At 47.1% G+C, this 22,076-nt stretch overlaps 1 protein-coding gene across 5 annotated transcripts in view; it reads left to right on the plus strand.

Moving 5' to 3' along the window:
• LOC121434623 (membrane-associated guanylate kinase, WW and PDZ domain-containing protein 2) overlaps window positions 1-22,076 on the plus strand; it is a 1,272,606-nt gene that overhangs the window by 1,189,296 nt on the left and 61,234 nt on the right. For all 5 annotated transcript variants that reach the window (XM_041633542.1, XM_041633543.1, XM_041633545.1 and 2 more), the window contains 2 exons: window positions 1,090-1,285; window positions 2,551-2,694. In XM_041633542.1, the coding sequence (XP_041489476.1) occupies window positions 1,090-1,285; window positions 2,551-2,694 (340 nt within the window). The remainder of the gene's footprint in view (window positions 1-1,089; window positions 1,286-2,550; window positions 2,695-22,076) is intronic.

The raw sequence follows: 22,076 nt of genomic DNA on the forward strand, positions 1-22,076 counted from the left end.
GGGTTCAGTTCCCAGCATGCACACGGTTCCTTGTAACCAGTTCCAGGTATCTGATGTTCTTCCCTAGGTGCTTAAGGGTACCACTCAGCCATTCACACATACATGTAGGTGAACATTCATTCACATAAAATAAAATTAGATAAAACTTTTAAAAATAGCCATGAATAACATGTTTATAAACTACTTAGAGATCATTGCAATTGTGTTTACATGTGCCAAGTACTGTGTTTATATGTGAGAGAGAAGAGACAGAGAGAGAGAGAGAGAGAGAGAGAGAGAGAGAGTAAGCATAGAGAAAGAGAGGAAGGACGGGAGAGAGGCAAGACATGTTTCATTCCCTTGATTTAGAGTGATTGTGCAGTTGGGTTTTCTCTAAAGATTTATTTATTTTTAAGTGTGTGTGTGTGTGTGTGTGTGTGTGTGTGTGTGTGCTCATGAATGAAGTACCTGTGGAGTGCAAAAGAGTCAAATTCCCTGGAGGTAGGATTACAAGGTTGTGAGCCCTCTGACATGGGCCCTGGGAACTGAACTCAAGTCCTCTACAGGAGCAGTGCCTGCTCCTAACTACTAAGCCGGCCCTCCAAGCCCTAACTGTGCAGCTTTGAAATGGCCAAAGTGAGGGAGAAATATCCATGGCACCTTTTCCACAAAGTTCTGGGGGATCTATCGCTTTTATGTCAATTTGTTTTGTTGGGTTTTGTTTGGTTCTTGATTTGTTTTGTTTTGTTGTTTTTGGAGACAAGATTTCTCTGTGTAATTCTGGTGTCCTGGAACTATCTCTGTAGACCAGACTGGCCTCAAACTCACAGAGATCCACCTGCTTCTGCCTCCTGAGTGTTGCGATTAAAGGCGTGCGCCACCATTGTCCAGTTTGTGTCAATTTCTTAAGGAGGCAAATGAAAGTACCCAATAATATATTTGTCAACAATTTCTAAATAATGCCATTACTTTAATCTTCTTAAATCCTAAATATGTAACAAGACACAACTTGGGTCCCCACAAGCTGTGGTGGCTGGACCGTGCTTAGAGTCTTTCTAATCTCCTCCGAGTGCTGCAATGCCAAAGCAAACTCCCTTTCTCTTTATCTAGTTACAGGTCAGAAGTGAAAGCGAGGCAAGACGTGAAGCCAGACATCCGGCAACCTCCCTTCACCGACTACAGGCAGCCCCCGCTGGACTACAGGCAGCCCCCAGGAGGGGACTACCCGCAGCCCCCACCCTTGGACTACAGGCAGCACTCCCCAGACACCAGGCAGTACCCTCTGTCCGACTACAGGCAGCCACAGGTACCCCTGCTGGAGGACACAGGGTCCCCACAGAGACTTCCTGGGGTGCAGCGAGTGCTGTAGAAGGGAGGCAGAACATCCAGATACTGTGGGAGCAGACAGCCAGGCCTCTGTTCTTAGCCTCAGTTTCAGGGCTAACACCTGCATCTCCAGAACATCAGTGCATAGATCAGTCTGCTCTAGATGAAGCAGGACAGATCCACAACCAACCGGGAGTCAGTGGTAGTCATGCATGAACTAATCTTGATAATAGTTAACAAGCTAACTCCAAGAACATAGCCTCAGCAACAGCCATTGTTCTTTTTTCTTTTTATTTTTTTAATTAATTAATTAATTTATTAAAAATTTCTGCCTCCTCCTATCCCCCCATTTCAGTCATTGTTCTTAAGCTCCTGCTAGACCTTCAGAATACTACTAATGTAGAAAATTTGACATATTCCAGCCACTGGGGTCTTTCAGAGCCATTGTTTCAAAATGACCGCCTGCCTCCCACTCTGTGGTAAATAGCCAAGCCTCTATGCAGATGGCAAAGCCAAGCTTGGCTTTACAACCGACCCTGCAGCCACTGCAATCATCAAAAAGCCCCCGTGTATACAGCTAAGGGTCTGGCTGTCCCATTCTTGGTTGGCATTGGACGTTCCTCCTGAGACTTCCCTGGCCTCTCTGAGCTTCCATTTTCTCAAGGGTGGCTCTTCCTAATAGGCCATGGTAAATGGTCAACCTCTGTAAAAGACCAGAGCTCAATGTCTAGTAAATATTCATCACCCAGGAACGAGATACCGAGATAGAAATTAAGTACAGTTTCTGCTCTATCCAATTGCATTGTGTCCCATTATTAAATCAAGGACCAGCTTTACCCCCCCACAGAGTTTAAGAGCGGTGGTGGCCAGGGAGTCTGGGACATGCTGCATTTAGAGGACACACTGACCTTGTGTCCTCTGAGTTGATGTCCAGTGGTCTGCACAGACTTACTTATGGCGCTAACATCAATGAATGGGTGAATTTAGAAGAGATGATGTCACGCATTAAGTGCAAGTTGATCAAGAAAAGCCAGCTTAAGCTGTGCTGTTTGCTTTAACAGAGTTAACTAATTGAGTCTTTGGAGCCAGGTCTTGCATGTTCAGTATTTGTAAAGTCAAGTGGCGTCTTCTAACGCCATGTCCTTTGAAGACGTTAACTGTGAGAGAGGGGATCAGGGAAATTGACTGTCGAAGTCCCTCTAATGCTAAGCGATCCCATCTTCCATTTCTTCCCCACTCCTACAGGATTTTGATTATTTCACGGTGGATATGGAGAAAGGAGCCAAAGGATTTGGATTCAGCATCCGTGGAGGAAGAGAATACAAAATGGATCTGTACGTGTTGAGATTGGCAGAGGACGGACCAGCCATACGGAACGGCCGGATGAGGGTAAGATGCCTCAGATGGCAGAGCTCCTTGGCCCTAAGGAGAGCCCCGCTGGGGCATTAAGAAGGGATCAAGGCTTGCTCTCAGACCAGCAGGTTTTACCCTTTCTGTTCCATAGCCTGGTTCTTAAAGGCTTGCTCAAACACAAAGACTTACAGCATCGAGCCAGGTGTGGTGGTGCACGGCTGTAATGCCAGCACTGGGGAGGTTGAGGCAGGAGGATGATTCAAGTAAGGCCACAGTCACTTGGAGGCCATCCTAAGCAGTATAGTGTGACTCACACTTTCAAAAACAATAAAAAGATAAAAGACTACATTTATAAATGTCTACAGATGGATAAACCTCAGCATACTGGTGTTTTCCTCAAAAGGGAATGAAAGAAGGAGGACGAAGGAAGGAAATTTAAGAAATTGCTTGAAATGGAAAGAGAGTCCATTATTCTTCTGTGGTTCAGTGATTCCATTTCCACTGAGGTTGAAGCTTTCAAAATTTATTTTCCCTTTCATGTTCCTCCCCTCCACATACATTAATCAAATGGCCCTAATATCTCTCTGGAAATGTTTCCTTCTTATTGGCTGGCCTTTGGGCTTTGATATTGGGCAGCCAGGCACAAAAGGAGAAGGGGATTTGGCTTCCAGCACATAGGTTGTCCTTAAAAGTTGGAGCAATTTAGACGCTTCAGTTTGAGTGTGAGTGAGGGGGGATTCTGAAAGTAGCGGTCAAACTCAGCCAGATGAGGGATGAACTAACCCATTCTGCATCACAGCTACAAAACTAAACAATAACTTAGCTGTAGACACAGTCCTGTCCTGTCTCAGACAGCACCAGCCACTATCTAACTAGGTTTAATTCTTCTTGTACATCGAGAAGTCATCCTTGCCCCCTTCCCTGCCTTCTGAGTTCAAATAGAAAGGGAAAAAAAGCTGTGACTTGGAGGTTCTGAGGTCTGGGGTCTGCTAAAGTTTGCCAACTAATTGTTTTTGTGAAACACACCTGTTACTCCCACCACCACGGCAATCTTCCACCATTCTCTCTCCAAAAGCAAGGCATGATCAAAAGTGCAGAAGTGGGAAGAACACAGATCACGTTCCGTTCACCCTCTGCAAGCCTCTGATGACTGGGAGATTGTGGAGGGGGACTCTTACCCCAGACAGGAGTGGCACCTGATATAGACCGTCACTGTCCTGATCCAGTACTGCCCTATGCCTCCCTCTCTGGGGTATCGGCGGGAGCCGTCTCCATGTGGCTTTTTGCCTCTAGAGTTCCCCTCCAAACTAGAATGGAACTCTTTTTATACAACTATGTTTATTTATTGATGGCGGAGGCAGGCTCATGGAGGGAGGTCAGAGGACAATCTGTGGAGTTGGGCTCTCTCCTTCCACTATGTGGGGCGGGAGGCATTGTCGGCCGTAAGTACCTTTTCCCCGAGCCACCTGCTTAGTCCAGAATGGTCCTGCCACGTCAGCTCATGAGTGGTTAAATAAAATAAAATGAACCCATGCAATGCAGGTACAGTCAGCAGAGTAGAGAGAGCAGGTGTGAACTTTCCAGAGCCTGGTGAAGTAATGAGGAGGCCCAGCCCCTGCTACTGCCCCACGACCTTAGCAGTTGCCACATCTCTACACACGTCTAAGTGGCTCACTGCTGGCTTATCTACAGCACACCTAAGGCACAGAAGCCCAAATCGAAGGTAATGTTTTCACAGAACCTCTACCCTAGCGGCAGTTTTCAGCGCAGGGTGTGGCAGCTAGTCTCGGGATTTGTCAGCCTTGTGGGTTGGTGGAGATACAGGGCACAGCTGTGCTTGCTCACAGCACCTACGTCATAATTCGCAGGCGCATTTAACATGCTTCATCCAGGACCAGGATCGATCAATAGTTGCATGACTTATGGCTTGATTGTTTGTAGCTAATGTGCTAACCGGATAACACATAGGCTACTGGTTAGGAAAATCAGTCATAAAGTTCCTCAGGGACCCTGTTCTCCGTTTAGTACAAGTTCCCGCCTTGGTGTTGGTGTCCAGGTGCCTATGGAGCTTAAAAAAAAAATCCGTGTCAGTAAAGTGTTACACGGTCGTGTCAACCTTACGTGTACGATGGACTTGGTTGGTAAATTTTCAAGCCTCCTGCAACAGCCAGGTGAGCTAGACACTCAGGATCACGATAACTGAAAACTGTTCAGAAAGAGGGGCTGGTAGGAAGTTCTTTCCAGCCTCTGACCTCCTGTAGCACACTTCTCTGCTGCTAACATGATTTTATCACCTCCAGTTTCCATGTGTGACCTCTCTATGCACACACTCACACACACACACACACACACTTGATCAAATTCATTTGGTAGATAACATGTATTTTCGTCATTTTCACCATCAAGAACATAAAAAAAAAAAAGTCCATGTTGTTGTCTACTAGAGACCTAGATTTTGGCACAGTAAAATTGTTCAAATCCAGATCATGACCAAGGACCTGGGTGATTCTGAACAGGAGCTAGTTGCTGTGTCCATAGGTTTGGGACGCGGATATTATGGATTTTAGGCATTTGTATTGCACTGGATTTTAACCACTGTATTTGAGGCTTCTTTTCCTTCATTTGTGTTGGTCTGGTTGTAGGAGAATGGTGATACAGAATTTAGGTAGGGACCCAGAGAAACCCGAGGGACGTGCCAACACAAAAGTAAGGGAATCGTTCTACTGAGGATGCTGGGACGCGGGGATGCCCGCCCTTTATTTTTAGGTTGTCTCTAGCATCCAAGGGTTACCAAGACAGACAACAATGACCCTCATGGGACAGGGGAAGAAAGGCAGACAGAGAATCGGAGGACAGTCCTCACCCGTTCATTGTGGCTGCCTGCAGCGGTGAGGATTGTCCTAGCAGAGAACGTTAGCAAATTAGGCTATTAGAGAAATTAGCTTCAGCAAAGTTAAGAGGGGTAAAATCTTCATAACTAATGAGTAAGTCTCTTGAACAAAGCTCTTAGAAATATAACCTCATTAAAAAACTGAGACTAAGTAGAAAACACGGGCAAAGAAAGCTGAGCTCTAAAATAGCTTTCTGGTGAAGCTCGGTGAAGCGGAGAGAGGAGGAAATCTAGAGATAAATGTGAAACATTTGGAAGGGGGAAATAATAGTTCCGGGTGCTTAATAAAAATCCCACAGACAAAACGTGAGAGAAGCTAAAAGGAGAACAAGATGGCTCTGTGAGAGGTGGACTAGCGTGGTCCATGCTGAAGGACACGCTGAGATCCCCACACATGGAGCGTGGGGTCCGTGCTGAAGGGCACACTGAGGTGCCCACACGTGTAGGGTGGGGTCTGCGCTGAGGTGCACGCTGAGGTGCCCACACATGGAGGGTGGGGTCCGCACTGAAGGGCACGCTGAGGTGCCCACACATGGAGGGTAGGGTCCTCGCTGAAGTGCACTCTTACATCCCCAGAGGAAGAAGATAAAATGCTTTTTGCTCTCATAAGAGCATATCTGTGAAATTGCTTTTTTAGGATAAAAAGAATGTCATTTATAATGTCAACGGTAGCTGTGTGTCATTTGCCTACTAACAGCGCCTGGGCTAATGGTTCACTCTAGAGTCTGCCTGCAGTAGGCTTCAGAATGACCCAAAACCTTAGCTGGCCAAACAGTGGACTAGAAAGACGGCTCTTACCTATCTTTCCTGTTTTCTTAATGAAAAGTATAATCGACTGATTTAAACATCGTTTGAATGTGTCGGTTTTATTCCTGGTCCCGATGTATCTAGTTTGAAACTACAGAATGAGTGTTTAAATGAAGTCTACTCTATTTTATATTTTGTTACTGTTTTGAACACAGAACCACTTGCAAAACTGTTTCTAATGCATGAGGCAGAAATAAATACTAATGATACTTCAAATGCGGGGGGGGGGGGGGACATTACTAATCGCTCATGTCTCCATTCCCTCCCACCTTCCCACCCTAGACAAAAAGAGCCACCACCCCAAATAAAGAAGTACTTGCCCTACTGGCTGCAGCCCCCACGTTTACAGATTTCATTCTGCACACTTGGTGAACGTTATCTAAATGACTCATGATGTACATCTTCTTCCCTGGGGTTCCTTTTTTATACATTATTTGCATGATGAGATTCATCCAAGTTGATAGATTTATTTTGACTGCTGTGAATCTTCCATTTGGGCCAATAACCTCTAGTCTATGTAGCTCTGTGTTTCCCTGTTCTGTGGCATTTGACATTTCCCTTGTCAATGGACCTAGGTTATAACCAGTACAATCCTTGAAGTTTCTCCAGTCCCATACATGCAAGACTGTCTCTAGGCCAGTGTATTGCCAGACAGATACATATTTACTTAGCTAAGAGCACAAAGATTATAACTGAGGTTACCAAGTAGTATTATACATGTACCAATAATGTTGATAAGTGTTCATACTTGCAGATCTGTGTTTCCTTCTTCTAAATTCTCGCTCTCATAAATGGAAATGACATATCATCTGGGTATGAGTTTGCATGTCTCTATGTGCACCTGAGTGAGTGTGCAGGTGCAGGTGCACGTGTGAGAGTGTGCAGTTGTACCTGTGTGAGTGTGCAGGTGCACCTGTGTGAATGTGCAGGTGCACCTGTGTGAGTGTGCAGGTGTACCTGTGTGAGTGTGCAGGTGCAGGTGCACCTGTGTGAGTGTGCAGGTGCACCTGTGTGAGTGTGCAGGTGCACCTGAGTGAGTGTGCAGGCGCACCTGTGTGAGTGTGCAGGTGCACCTGGGTGAGTGTGCAGGTGCACCTGAGTGAGTGTGCAGGTGCACCTGTGTGAGTGTGCAGGTGCAGGTGCACCTGGGTGAGTGTGCAGGTGCACCTGAGTGAGTGTGCAGGCGCACCTGTGTGAGTGTGCAGGTGCACCTGTGTGAGTGTGCAGGTGCACCTGTGTGTGTCAGCGCAGGTGCACCTGGCTGAGGGTGCAGGCACAGGTACACCTGGGTGAGTGTGTAGGCACAAGTGCACATGGGTGAGGGTGCAAGTACACCTGTGTGAGTGTGCAGGCACAGGTACACCTGAGTGAGCGTATAGGCACAGGTGCACCTGTGTGAGTGTGCAGGCACAGGTACACCTGGGTGAGTGTGTAGGCACAAGTGCACATGGGTGAGGGTGCAAGTGCACCTGTGTGAGTGTGCAGGCACAGGTACACCTGAGTGAGTGTGTGCAGGTGCACCTGCATGAGCGTACAGGTGCACCTGTATGAGTGTGCAGGAGGAGGCTTGAGGTCGACATTGTTTGTCTTCCTCTATTGCTCTCTACCTGGTTTTGTTTTTGTTTTAAATTTTTCAGCACATTTAGTTACTTTTTTGAGATAAGCATTTACACAGTGCACGTGTGGGGTCAGAAGACAGCCTGTGGAAGTCTCTTCTCTCCTTTCACCATGTGTCCTGAGGATTGACCCCAAGGCATCAGGCATGGTGGCAATCACTCTGCCCTCTGAGCTATTTCACGGGTCCTCTCCACATTTTCTTTCTTTTGAGAGATTCTCTGTACTGATTCATTGAGACTTGCTGGCCAGCGAATGTGGAGGAATTTGTATGCCTTGATTCCACACGATGTTCATTATCGTTTGCTATATCTGGGCATCCCCTCTTGACAAAAAATGTATCTCTTCTTCATTTAATGTTAAATATTTGTCCTTAGATAGTGTGGTGCAAATCTCTTATTCCAGCTTTGTTCTTCTCTTTCTTCCTGAAGCTTTTTGATAGAGAGACCTTCTTGATATTAATGTAACTTCTTAACCTTTTCATTCATAATCTTCCGCTTTTGAGCATAGCTCAAAAGATAAGGACACTATCTCACTGAATCATTTCCCAACATATATTCTCTCTCTCTCTCTCTCTCTCTCTCTCTCTCTCTCTCTCTCTCTCCCCCCCCCATGTATGTATCTCTCTGTGTGTGATGGATGTGTATGTGTGTGTGTCTGTGTGTGTGTCTGTGTGACGGATGTGTATGCACCTGTGTGAATGCAGGTGCATGCATGCAGAGGTCAGATAAGGACACTGAGTATCTCACTGAATCTGGAACTGGCTGGACTCTTTTGGCTAATATGACTAGTCAGCTGCCCCAGCAACTCTTTCTCCTCTGCACACATCCCCACCAGGGCCAGGGGTGCAGGAGGTGCAACTATGAGAGGCTTTTTATATCTCTCCAACTCTGAAACACACTGATCTGCACCTGTCCTAGGAGATGGGAATTCGCCTTCCGTATTTCTTTATGTATGACCTCAGGTCACAGTGTCGTTCTATGATCTTCCTTCTCCCTAGCTGTAAGGATAACTCTATAACATATAGGAAATGTTTTATAATAAATATGTAATGCAATTGCCAGCATATTTTTATAATATCTTAGGAGCTCTAGAAAATTCTTAAGACTTCAGAAATGATTTCTCAAGCAAGCATAAAAGAATAGGCTAAGTTATGCCGGCCTGTTTGTCTGCATCATGGCAGGACATTTATCTTTCAAGAAGTGTTGAATTTCCCAAATATACAACTCAACTTTCGGGAGTGTTCTTAAGTTCTTTTCCAGAGTTTCCTTTTTAAGTTTCTCAAAGAATTAATAAGACATAATATTAAAAAAGAGAAACAGAAGGAATAAAGGAAAATGAGGCAGAGGTGCTATTTCAATAGATGTCTAAACATCTTTATTAATTATTTATTACTAAAGTTCCATCTTGTGCTTAGTGTAAAAAAAAGAAGTAGAAAGTTTACATCTTTGTCACACTGGACAGAAGTCAAAATTTTTATGACTGTACCGCTTAACAAGGCCCTGTCTCAAAAACCGAGAGCTGGCCATGTAGCTCAGTGCAGAAGGCCCAAGGCTGGGCCCCCAGTATTGCAATTAATCGATAATCAAGTCAGTTGGCTACGTTATCTAGGTCTGCTCCTAAGCCAGCACACCTCTGGACATCCCTAGCCTGTTCCCTTTCCCCAGGAGCACATTTTCCTGGTCACTGGCTCAGTCCTCTGACTGTCTCTCCTGGAGACAGCTCTTCTCTGCGGCTAGCCTGGGGCTTCCGGCCAGTGCTCCTGTCCCCACCGCCCATCTTGCCATAGGAGTACTGGGACAACAGAGGCCATGGGTTACATGGGTTTTGGTGGCTGGAACTTCGGTCATCTAGGCCTGCTCAGCTAGCAATTTTATGTATCTCTCTAGCCTGACAATTATTTTTTATACAGTGATCAATTACATCGTTTAAAAAAAAACCACTAAACTCTCTCACTATTCTTATAAACAGCATTTAGATTTTTCTCTTTAATAACCACATTTTCTAAAAACAAAGTTTATTTGTTTTTTATCACTCCTTTTAAGTCCTCTATCTCCTTTCCCTTTTCTTTATTTCTTTGGCTTCCTGCATGAAGCAGAACAGAAGCCCTTGAAGCAGACACTTGTGTTTCCCCCTAATCTCGGCAGGAGGGCTCTTGACTCTCTGTTAAGCATGGTGTTTAACCGGTTCTCACAGATAACCTTCATCTGTGCAGCATCAGGACCGCTTCCTGCCGCTGCTACTAATTTGCCAGGAAGGCTTGTTAGGAAGAGATGTTGGATCTCAGCTACTTCTTGTATTTCCATAAAAGGTCTCACGTGATCGTTCTTTGGTGTGTTAGTTAATATGATAGTTGGGTGCAGGCTCACGCAGAACACGTATCTGTGTCTGTCTTTCAACTGTTGTTTATTTTCTCAATCCTTCTAGTTCTAGCAACCATGCCCAAGGTTTTCCAGTCTCCCTGTAGCCTTGTTAAAGGACTAGCTCACATTCACCCCCTCCCTCGTTTGCTTTCATGTTTGATATTTCCTTTTATCCCATCCCTTTGCCTTGGCTTCATCCTGGACTTCGTGTTCTTGCTCGGGACGTGGGTGTTCATGTCTGTAACCCTGAGGCTTTCTGCTCTGAGAATGCTTTGCTATCTACAGTGTGTGCGTTTCTCTACCTTCATGTGCTCTGGGGTGCATTCTGGTTTCTGGCATGATACATGTTCTGACTCATGCTCAAATTCTCGGGCTTCGTTTCCAACACGAATGTTTAAATTGAAAGCTTACCGTTCCGATGTGACGCATAATCACTGTTTCACAACCTAAATATACTGCAATTTTCAGTATGATTGTCTCTTTCCGGGATGATCACTTTAACTCATGCATCGTGTAGAAGCCTTTCTATGGATGGGATTGTCCTGGTTAAACTTATATAGTCTTGATTTTTAGCACGATTCCATTGTCTTCAGATAATATATTGCATATCATTTCATTCTCTAAACTTCGTGGCAGCTCACCCTTTCGCCTCACGTGTTGAGATCTTTGTGTGGGAGCCATGTGTTGTGAAGAGTAGCGTGCACCTGGAGTGGATGAGGAAGTGCCGTGGCGTGTGCACGGGGTGAAGCCCCGCTGCTGCCCTATCCGTCCGTTCCACACTGTAATTCCATCTATTACACGTATTCCATGCCAGGCTATTTATCCTGCAAAGTTTCCTTTGAGGGGCGGTTGACTTTTACTTGTGTGTTTTGATAGGAAGATGTCCGTTCCGTTTTCTAGGTGAGTTAAACCTGTTCCACCATGGGCTCTTGTGTTGCTCAGGTGTCTCATGGCTGCCACAAGAGAAGGGTTTCGGTCCCCCACCAATGAAGGGCACAGTCTGTCACCACAGGGAGTAACAGCAGGAGTTAAAGCCATTGTGAAACCTCAGGCAGGAAGCAGACAGAGATGCAGACTCATACAAGAAAGCTAGTCTTTCGGATCATCTCTTTTATGTGTTCAGCTTTTCTGTTTCTTTATATTTGATATGCTTGTCCAAATGTCTAAGTTTTCATTTTTAAATAATCTATTTCCCCAAGCTCACATTTGTCAATGTGCACTAATTTGTGTGCTGATACAGTTTATTTAATCCTGTCACTTCATTTTCTCCCTTTTCTATTGGTCTGCCTCTATCACATTCTTTGACGTTTTCCTTTATTGCCTCCCTTTGGACAGGCCTCTGGGGTCCCAGTTCACATTCAGGTCTCCTATTAGACTTCCCACTTCTGTCCCTACGTGTAATGTCTATCATTGCTGCCAAGTCATCAAAATGGAACCTCGTGTGTTCTAGACAAAAGCGGGTGTTTCCTGCTTGCTCGGATCTGTTCTGGAAACTCGGCAGCTCAGAGAACAGAAGGCAGCATCCCCCCAAGCCAACAGCTGGATGAGGTGTGTGTGCTGGCCTCCAGCATCCCCCAAGCCAACAGCTGGATGAGGTGTGTGTGCTGGCCTCCAGCATTCCCCAAGCCAACAGCTGCATGAGGTATGTGTGCTGGCCTCCAGCATCCCCCAAGCCAACAGCTGCATGAGGTGTGTGTGCTGGCCTCCAGCATCCCCCAAGCCAACAGCTGCATGAGGTGTGTGTGCTGGCCTCCAGCATCCCCCAAGCCAACAGCTGCATGAGGTGTGTGTGCAGGCCTCCAGCATCCCCCAAGCCAACAGCTGGATGAGGTGTGTGTGCTGGCCTCCAGCATCCCCCAAGCCAACAGCTGGATGAGGTGCGTGTGCGCTGGCCTCCAGCATCCCCCCAAGCCAACAGCTGGATGAGGTGTGTGTGCTGGCCTCCAGCATCCCCCAAGCCAACAGCTGGATGAGGTGTGCTGGCCTCCAGCATCCCCCCAAGCCAACAGCTGGATGAGGTGTGTGTGCTGGCCTCCAGCATCCCCCCAAGCCAACAGCTGGCCAGGTGTGTGTGCTTGCCTCCAGTGTCCTGTCTTCGGCTTGGCTTGGCATCAGCAGACTCTGATGGTCAGCATAACGAGGTGGCTAGAAACAAAACTGAGAGCAGCTCTTACCTGTAACAACCCTTCCACCCACCTAGAATGCCACCCAGAGGCCCTGTAGACCGCCCTCATGGGGTCCCATGCTCGTTCCATAATACGCTCCCCCTCATTCCTCTGTCCCTCCAGTCCGCAGCTGGGTGCGTCTCCTGCCCACAGAGCCACCTTTGCCAGTGTGTCTTTGCCAGTGCAATGTCTGCGCATCTGTGCAATGTCTCTGCAGCCCTGGGAGAGCCCCCGCGGCTGGTCTTCGGAAGAATGAAGGAGCTGCTACATTTTCTCCTCCTCTGCCCCGCAGCGGCCCTGGGGACCCTGGTTCTGATTCACTCAGGTGCCAGCAGCAGCCCTGCCGGGCGTGTGTGAGCGAGGCCTCGAAAGCCTTTGACCAACTATTGATGGGTAGGAACCAGGCTTCCTTGTCCTAAATCTTTGATTTTTGCCAAGCTGAAAGCTGTGTTGTTTTGTTTTTAAGAGTTCGCTAGACTTGAAAATATTTCATTTGAAAAGCTACGCAGGTCAAACAAAAGAAGTGTCTGTAGGCCACGTGAGAATTGTAGTCATCACTGTCCTGTAGACAGATGTCAGGGCGAGGGGAACAGAGGGCAGCTGTGGGAAGGGGGTAAAGCGGCTTCTACAGAAACCCGCTGTGGGCCCTGGCACCGCCCTAGGGTCTTACATACCTTCAGAACAATACGCTAACTCAGGAAAGCTGGAAGACTTCGGCAAATATGTCTACTGACAAAAATATGTATAAATGTGGCTCGTATGTCTCACTGGCGTGTATGGAATTTAAAGATGGTGGCTTTCACGTGTAGGATGCCCTGGTGGTCTGAATTACTTGGTATTTGTCAAGCCCTGTGGTGTCTGAGAAGAACTGGCTTTGAGAGAAGGGACATTTAGTAGCGAACAGATTCCTAGCAATCACTCAGAGGAATTTTCTTCGGTCTTCTCCGGCACCCAGGTTACATGTCAGAAACACGGATAGGCAGGCCTGTCTAGCTGGGGACCTTGCCTAAACTGGGAGAGAAACCATCTTGAATGGTCTAGCACACAACCTTGGAGTAATATGCCTTTAGGTTCGTTGGTAAGACAACAAGAGGCTGTCACACACAGAGAATCGTCCAGTGGGAAAGAACTGGGTGGAAACAGTGAGCTAAAGACTGAGGCCGTAGCTCAGCAAAGCACTGCCTAGCTTGTGTAGGGTTCTAATTGCAATCTATACACACACACACACACACACACACACATGACCTTGGACACAGGGCTCACAGCCACAACAATCTTCACCCCATGTCCTTCCTCCGGGCAGTTTTGAGAGTCTATAAACACCATGGGGGTCCTATAGGGATCTGAGAGACAGGAGGAAATGTTTGTCCAGCAGGATGTCACCAAAACAGTAGCAGTTTGTGGACTGGCAGCATCCTCGTATCATACAATTCAGGGCGGTGTTTCTATTCGATGCCCTGCCTCCTCCCCCTCACATGGTTAACTTTTGGTTTCTCTCTACTTCCGATCTGGTCGCATCCACTGGCTTTGGCGCTCACGGCTCTTTCAGTCACATCTCTGTAGCATCTGTCGCAGTCCTCATTCACACTTCCTGGGTGATTGTGTAGGAAGGCAGTCTCTCGAGCGTGCAGGCCTCGGGACAGCAGAAGTCACGCTGCTTTGGATGTGTGTCCTGTAACCCGGTGCCCAGCACTACCTACGGTGGTGCTCATCCATACCAAGTCGTGTGGACACAGGAGCCTGCGAAGGGCAGAGCACGCAGGTTCCTTTCCTCTGGAAGCTGACGAGCTGTGCCTTCTACGTGGAGGCCACCGAGGCGAATAAACCAGACAGAGGCCACCTTTGTCGGTGATGAACAAAGATAATGTTCAACTAGCTCATAGTCGCCTCTTACTGTTTTAAAATAATATGCCCTGAGGTAAACACGTTGCCTTTGGGGATACACTTAATTATTACAAGTTACGCAGTGTCTGTGAAGTAGAATTTGTAAACTCTAGGGTGCTTTCACAATCTCTTTAATCTTCAGCTTGGAGACATTTCAGGACCTGTTCTCTTCTCTTGTGAACTGCCTGTCACCAAATGTGGATGACAGAGGAAGAAAGAAAACAAAGTAAGGTCAAAATAATGAAAAACATCAAAAGTGGGTCTTTGCGAAACGTGACAGAACAGATTCGATAGCAGGGTACGCTGGGGCCATTAGGAAAGACGCCCAGGAAAGCCGCTCAGCAGGTCTGATGGGAAGACCAGAGCTTAGCCGGACATTCTGCAGCGCTAAGTCCTTCCAGGTCAGGGCAGATAAACAAGCTGAGGTTGATGACGCTAAGCCCTCAGCAGAGAGAGAACCCGGTACTTAAAAGGGAATAAAGCGGCCTCACTGCATAAGTGAGGAAACCGACAGGCTGAGGCACGGCACGCAAGGGATGTGGGATGCAGGGTTTCATCACCTGTGGATGCTGGGACTCAGTAAACCCGGCGAGGTCATCTCCAACGCATGTGCCCTCTTCCTGTCATCATGGCCCACTCGTCCCGATGCCCGGCTGGGCCCTCGGCTCCCTCCTGGATCATCCTCCAGGTAGTCTGCAAATGAGGGATGGCTCCTTTATCCTCCAGGCTCTGCTTGGGCCTTTTATGAAGGAAAATGTCTGAGATGAATCTGCTCCCCTTCCCTGTTCAGGGTGCGACCTGCGAACACTGTGTGCTAAATGAGTTGCGTGAGCTCCTTTGAGGAACTTGATTAGAGACTGGCAGCAGGGAGGAGAGGCAAGCTGGCTTGGCATTAGACTACCTTGTTCCTCATTCGGCCTCGTTATCCTCACAAGGAGGCCTCCATCTCTCTGCTCTGTTTCTTCTGCTGGGTGCCCAACCTTGAGCCATTTCAACAGCAGCTTCCCAGGGGGACGAGTTAAGGGTTTGGTAAGGAATCAAAGGGATAGCACTAGGGTTGTGTTGTGCTGTGGAGAGACAGAGAGGTGATTGGATAAATTGGATGTGGGGAGAGTTTAATTATTCATGGGGTTAGGAGGGCATGCCTACAGAGGAGGGGAGAAGTTTACAAGGCTGCGCTCTGAGGACACATTTGCTTCCTCTCCAGTGAGAAGAGACTTGTGGGTGTTCTTTCCTCTTTTATTAACATGAGAACCATCCCTGTTTCTGTCCCCAGGGTAGCATTTGAGCAGGTGAGCCATCTGCTCATGGAGTTCTCTGTTTTCTCCCCACCCAGAGCTCTTCTGGTGGCCTCTCAGTTTGCCTGCCTCACCTACTCTGCTTTTCAAGTCAGAAAATGGACGTTAAGCATCCCTTGGTCCTAGTCCAAACGTAATTTAGTCTGTCCAGCAGAGCGCTTCAGAAGACATTGAGAAGAGGGTCTGTTTATTGAACTTGTAGCTCAACTTGGTGGCTGGCGTTGAATCTCCCATTTATTGTAGGCAGCATGATATTTTAGATATATACACATTGAATAGTAATTCAACACAGCTAAACTGGTGCTACCTTCCATGGCAGATAGCTTTATGAGAATGCTCACCTCCCGCTTGCATATTTTAAAAGAAAATATTGTAGTTAGCTGCAGCCTCTTGAACGTATTCCTCCTGTCATCTGTTTCTACTTCCATACCCTCTGCAGCATCTCCCCTTCTCCCGCTCCCTCAGCTTCTGGTTCCTGTCATTCCTACCCTCTGCTTCCAGGAAGTGACTTTTGTGGATTCCATAAGTGATGGCATTTGTCCTCCAGCCGTTGAAGCTGGATGCTCTAGTCTCAGATTCCTCTCGGGCCCCTTTCTCCTCTGCTGCTGTACCCCAGGTGCACTGCTCCTGCTGGCAGCCACCACCCACAGATTCAGCCCCCTTCTGATCCTGTGACTGTATCCTCCTGTGCTGGTGGTCGGTTTTGAATGGAAGATAAGTACCTCGAACACCCAACAGGCTGTTGGAACTTCAGGTTAGGCAGTGTATTGGAGTGGCACCTCCAGGATGAAAAGGCCATCCCCTGTATCCGACTTTGATGCACGATTTCCAATGAGCTCTTCTTTATATTGGGATTCATCTCCTCTGTTTGATCCAGAATCTCACAGTACAGTCACTTAGAGGCTGGGAGATGCAGGACTATTTGATACTCCTCCTAACTGCCTAACCTGAAGTTCCAACAGTCTGTTGGGTGTTCGAGGTACTTATCTTCCATTCAAAACCGACCACCAGCTCTTACTGTACATGCCAGGGTCTCGAATCTTTGTGTGATTGTCTGCCAAGAGGATGAATCCCCCACTCCTCTCTGGGCCACTGTTGGCAGCTTCAGCTTCTTCTTCAGCGAAAAGAGAAGATACTCCTCGATGTGTTCGTGTTGACACTGATTCTGCCTAAGACCTTGAGAAAATGAGAGCTCCGAGAGAGAGAAGCTAAGGTCAGGTGTAAGTAAGCAAAATGGATTAATAAACTTTGGAGAAAGATCATTTCAAACATGGTTCCCTAGTTCCAAAGGGGGCCGTAACAAACAGAGAGGCATACACTGTGTTAAAGCGGACTGAGAAAAATCCTCCGAGCAATCCCCACAACTAGCTGTCAAGCTCAGGAGTGTGCTCAGTTTTGAACAGGAGCCGGTCTGAAGGAACCCGAGATGTCCTCCTTAGGCTGATGCCCTCCTGGAAATGGACGTATGTATGGGAACCTGGGTGAGCTCCCAAACCACGCCTTACCCCTTTTATTCCGTTGCCTCCATCATAGTAGACCCTCATCTTCGTAACCCTGAACTATTCCTGTGACCAGACGGATCCCATCTGCCTTTAATTTCTCCCATTCATGCTTCAGACAACTACCAAAATTGTATTTCTAAATCACAGAGTATTGAGTTTTTTGTTTCCCAAGGAGTCTTTAACAAGTTGTCTTTACCTGAAGGTTGAGATCCAAGTATGTTCCCAAGTTTGGAAGGAAGGACGGGAAGGAAGGCCATCCCTATTTTCCTGAACAAAACCTCCACTCCTCTCTGCCACCCTAGTCCCTGTTCACACTCCAGTCATGTTTGTCCAGGGACACACAGCGCCATTTCACACAGTTATGTCTTTCTTCCTGCTCTTCCCCAGGGCAGCGTTCTGTCTGTTTCTCTCCTTACAACCCTTTTGTCTTTGAAAGATCCGCTCTAACTACGTTGTGGACAAGTTCCTGCCTGGCACCTCCACCTCCACATGGAGGAAATTCTCCCACATTCTCAGCGGCCCTCAGTGGCACCAGTTTAGCTACACAATTGTTCTGCAATAGTGTAGAAAAGAGAAGATATCTGAGCAGTCTAAACAACAATAATAGGACAAGTGCCTGTGCAGTTGGGCTTTCTTTGGGCTATTAGCCCCCAAATAATGACATGGAGCTTTCTTACTAAGTATGAAAGCTCTGCCTTAGCTTAGCTTGTTCCCAACTTGCTCTTAAAACTTAAATTAACCTGCTTATACTAATCTATGTATACTGTCCCATGGCTCATTACTGCTCCTCCGTACATGTCCCACTTCCATGTCTGGCCAACAAAGGCCACCTTTCTTCTTCCCAGAGTTCCTATCTCTGCCCAGAAGTCCTGCCTATCCTCTCCTGCCTAGCTGCCAGCTGCTCAGCTCCTTAGTAAGCCAATCAGAAGGTACCTGGGCAGAGACCCATCTTCATAGTATACAAAAAGATTATCCCACAGCATACCTGTGTAGCCACAAGCCAGCTTTAGAAGATGCAATGACAGTGTCCCCTGTCTCTTTTGTGCCCACCTCCATCCACCACAACCTCAAAGATCACGAAGCAGAAACTGGGGAGGGAGGTGGCTCCCTTGGTAGAGCACCTGTCTACTGCACACGGGGCCCTGGCTTCCCTCCCCAACACTGAACAAAAGCATCTTGAAGAAATACGTCTCATGGCTTCAGCTGCCCGTTCACTTCCCCGCAGACCGCCAAGAAAATGAAACTGCCAGTGGCTTCTCTCTGCTTTCCAGCTCCCCGTGTGAGCTAAGGCAGCACTAAATACAGCAAGCGCAAGGTTCTTTTCAGAATCATGCAGGTGTGAGAGAGAAACCTTCCCCTTCATAGCCTAGACAGACCCATGCATGATTTTTTCATGCTTTTTAATCTAAGCGATTGAGCATGGGTTTACTCAATTTTTTTTTACCAGAGTAAACATTTCTAAAGATTCAGATAAACACTGCAAATCACTGAGGATCATAAAACAGCCTAAGTGTCACGACTGCGGCTTAGCGATTAAGAACTGAGTAAGCGCGACCTGTCTGTCACCCCAGGGTGGATCACAGCGCATGCGCATGCGCCTTGCGGAGTCTTTATGCTAATCAAATGTGGTGACGATAATGTTAAATCACTGCCTTGTGCCTGCTAAGCCATTAATCAATTAATCAGTTAAAGTTAATGATGGCTTGTAATGAGGAGGAAGGGAGGGAAACAAGGGCTGGCTGCTGAACTGACTCAGCCCCTGCGCCTTGGAGGTGTGTATCTACACGGAGCGGTAACACACAAGCAAGGCTGAGTGCAATGAGGGCTGTGAGCGTCATTGCTATTTGTAGACCAGTCATTGAAATACAGCCTGGCAATTGAATAAGCTCAAGAGGGGATCTGGATCTACTATCAAAAATTAGACTTCCTCCCAATAAAATCAATTTAAAAAAATTAAAAAAAAAATACTTTCTCTCTAGATGGCATTCTATAAGGTAAATATTCCTAAGACACGTGGCAAGCACAGACCCCACAAAATGACACAGTACACGAGGGGGAAGGACCGTCTGTATGCCCAAAGAAAACAGCACTAAAGAGAGTGGGTACGGTGGGCACACTAAGCCTATGGTCCCCACAAAGGCTGAAACCACAGGAAGAGAGCTCAGGGATGTAAGAGAGCTGAACCCAGTCTAGAGATTGCTGGCCATTCACAAGACTCAAGTGTTTGGAACTGGAGGAGAAGAGGAGGAGAAGGGGCCAAGAGACTCAGGGGTAAGCCAATTTTGTTATAAGAACAACAGAGCTGTGTGTTACGTTATATTCCTATAAGAAGGGGGAATTCGCTAGGCCCGGGGTGTGCGTCAGTGGTAGAGCACTTGCCTAGCCTGCAGAAGCTTCTAGATCCTCCCTGTCAGAAACGTTCCCTCTGCAATAGGGAAGGGGACTTGTGTCCTGGAGAGACACCTTACAGAGGGGGGAGGTTTAAGTGGGGCCTTGGCGGAACTTCACCCCTGGACACGAGAAAGAAGACAAAGCTCTGGGGGGCAGGAGCAGCCAAGCACAATATGGGATCGTATGTGCCAGACGCCTTCTCTTCGCACGGAAAAGACACAGAGAATCCCAACCAACGGTTCTAGCACCGCAGAGACTCCCTGGGAAGCGGGGTGACAGGACGGAAGGCCAGGGAAGTGGCCCGAGGAGTGGCCACGAAGTCTAAAGACCAGAGGTCAGCCCCCAGGAGTACATGGTAAAAGGAAGGAAAGCAAGCGATGCCAGTGTCCTCTGACCCCTACACACATTGTCTGACACACGCGCCCTCATATGGATACACGCACGTGCACATCCCAGGCATCCGTGCATGCACACCCACTTAGTTAGTTAATTCATTTAAAAAAAAAAAAATGGGGTAAGGAGCAATAACCTGAGGGCCACCACACCTCCACGTCACTGCTTCAAAGAAGTTCGGCTCTCAGGTCTTTTCCTGTGGTCTTTCTCTGGTACAGCGTCCCTTGTAGCACCATTTAGTCCTCGCCTTGATTTCTATAGCCAAGCTAGATTGTAAATTTTTCCCTATGTTTGGAGTTTTAATATGATTGCATCACTTCCCAGCTCCTTCCACCCTCTCCCATAAATGCCCCTGGCTCTCAAATCCATGGCCCCTTTTCCTTACATTGTTGTTTTATGTCTGTGTGTGCATACACACACACACACCATTTATCAGTACATAAATGCAACCTGCTCCGTTTAGATAATACTACCTGTCCGTCTATTGTCTTGGGGCTGATGACGGGGTTTCTGAGAGCCAATCGTGGGGTTTCTTTCTAGAGAGCACCGTTTCTTTCCCTCTCAGCACCCTCCAGGTTGTTGTCTAGGGTTGGATTGTCCTCGGGAGCTTCCCCCTTCCACGTTGGCACGGCCATTGGTGGTGTCGCTGTTCAGGTCTTGTTTAGGCAGCCATGCTGATGAGACTTCATAGGTGTGACCACTGACATTTCTAGGAGACACGTTCTCGCAGTAAAACTTCCTGTTCCTCTGGCTCTTGTATCTTCCCATACCCGCCATGACTGCTGAGCCTCGGGTGCATGAACTGTGTTGTACATCTATCGCCCGGGACTGGGCACAATACGGTCTCTTGTTCTCAGCAGTTTGACTGTGGTTGTCTGGGATGCTCTCTGTCTGTTGAAAGGAGATGTCTCTTTGATGAGGTTTGACAAACTACACTTATCTGTGGGCAGAAGAAGAAATGTTTAGAATGGAGTTGTAGTTGGGAACTATGCTGGTTTACGAAGGTGGTGGTTGCCCGATCTCCTTCTGACCCTGTGAGAATTTTTGCTCCATTTATACTAGTCTTGAAATTTTTTCCAATTTTATTGAGGTATAACTGACAAAGTCTTACATATCCTTGAGATTTTCAACATGTTGTTTTTCATATCAGTACAGTACATACATTTATTTGTATGAGCTAGTTAGCATATCCATCAGAAAACAAAGTTACATGGAGGGAGTTGATTACATGTAAAACCTATTCTCTTAGCAATTGATATATATCTATGTATATATATATGTGTGTGTGTGTGTGTGTGTGTGTGTGTGTATCCATGTAGTTACAGAAGTGTGTGTTAGTCTCTAGAACATATGTGTTGTACCAATGTTCTGTGCCCCTTTGCCCATATCTCCCTTTCCTCTCTCCTTAGCCTTTAGCAACCACTGTTCTGCTCATCTTGTTTTCTTGTGTTTTTGGAGTCTTACATTTACAGATGTCCCCAGAAAAGGGATTCCTTAGAGTGTTGGTTTTTCTGTATTTGACATGTCTACTAAGATTCTGGGTTTGGTTTTGTTGTTGCTGTTAATTTATTTTTATTTATTTAGTTAGTTAGTTATTTGGTTTTTTCGAGACTGAGTTTCTCTGTAGCTTTGGAGCCTTGTCCTGGAACTAGCTCTTGTAGACCAGGCTGGCCTCACAGAGATCTGCCTAACTCTGCCTCCTGAGTGCTGGGATTAAAGGTGTGCGCCACCACCGCCCGGCTGTTAATTTTTATTTTTAAGGGACCACCATACTGCTTCCCACCACAGTCATGCCATGGTACTTACATTTCTGCCAACTATAGACAAGGCTTTCCCTTCTCCACTGTTGGGACTAATTGAGTCCCGGCCTTCAGCTGCTCTTCCCTATCTAGAACCTTCTAATTGAAGTCACTAGAAGCTGTGCCTAGCCTAGAGGATCAGAGGATGGGATTTTCACCTGTTGGCCATTGACTGCAGGGTATTTAAGCCTCCATGGTGCTATTAAAGAAGGGCTTTTGGTACCAGTGTTTGAAGGTCTGCATGTCGGTCTGTCTCTGCGTGTGTTTCCTCAACCTCCAGCCCCTTGCCCGAAGCTCGCGAACTGAATTCTA

This window comes from Microtus oregoni, unplaced genomic scaffold (assembly GCF_018167655.1).
Source record: "Microtus oregoni isolate MIOR12 unplaced genomic scaffold, Mior012 000044F_ref0000062, whole genome shotgun sequence".
NCBI lineage: Eukaryota > Metazoa > Chordata > Mammalia > Rodentia > Cricetidae > Microtus > Microtus oregoni.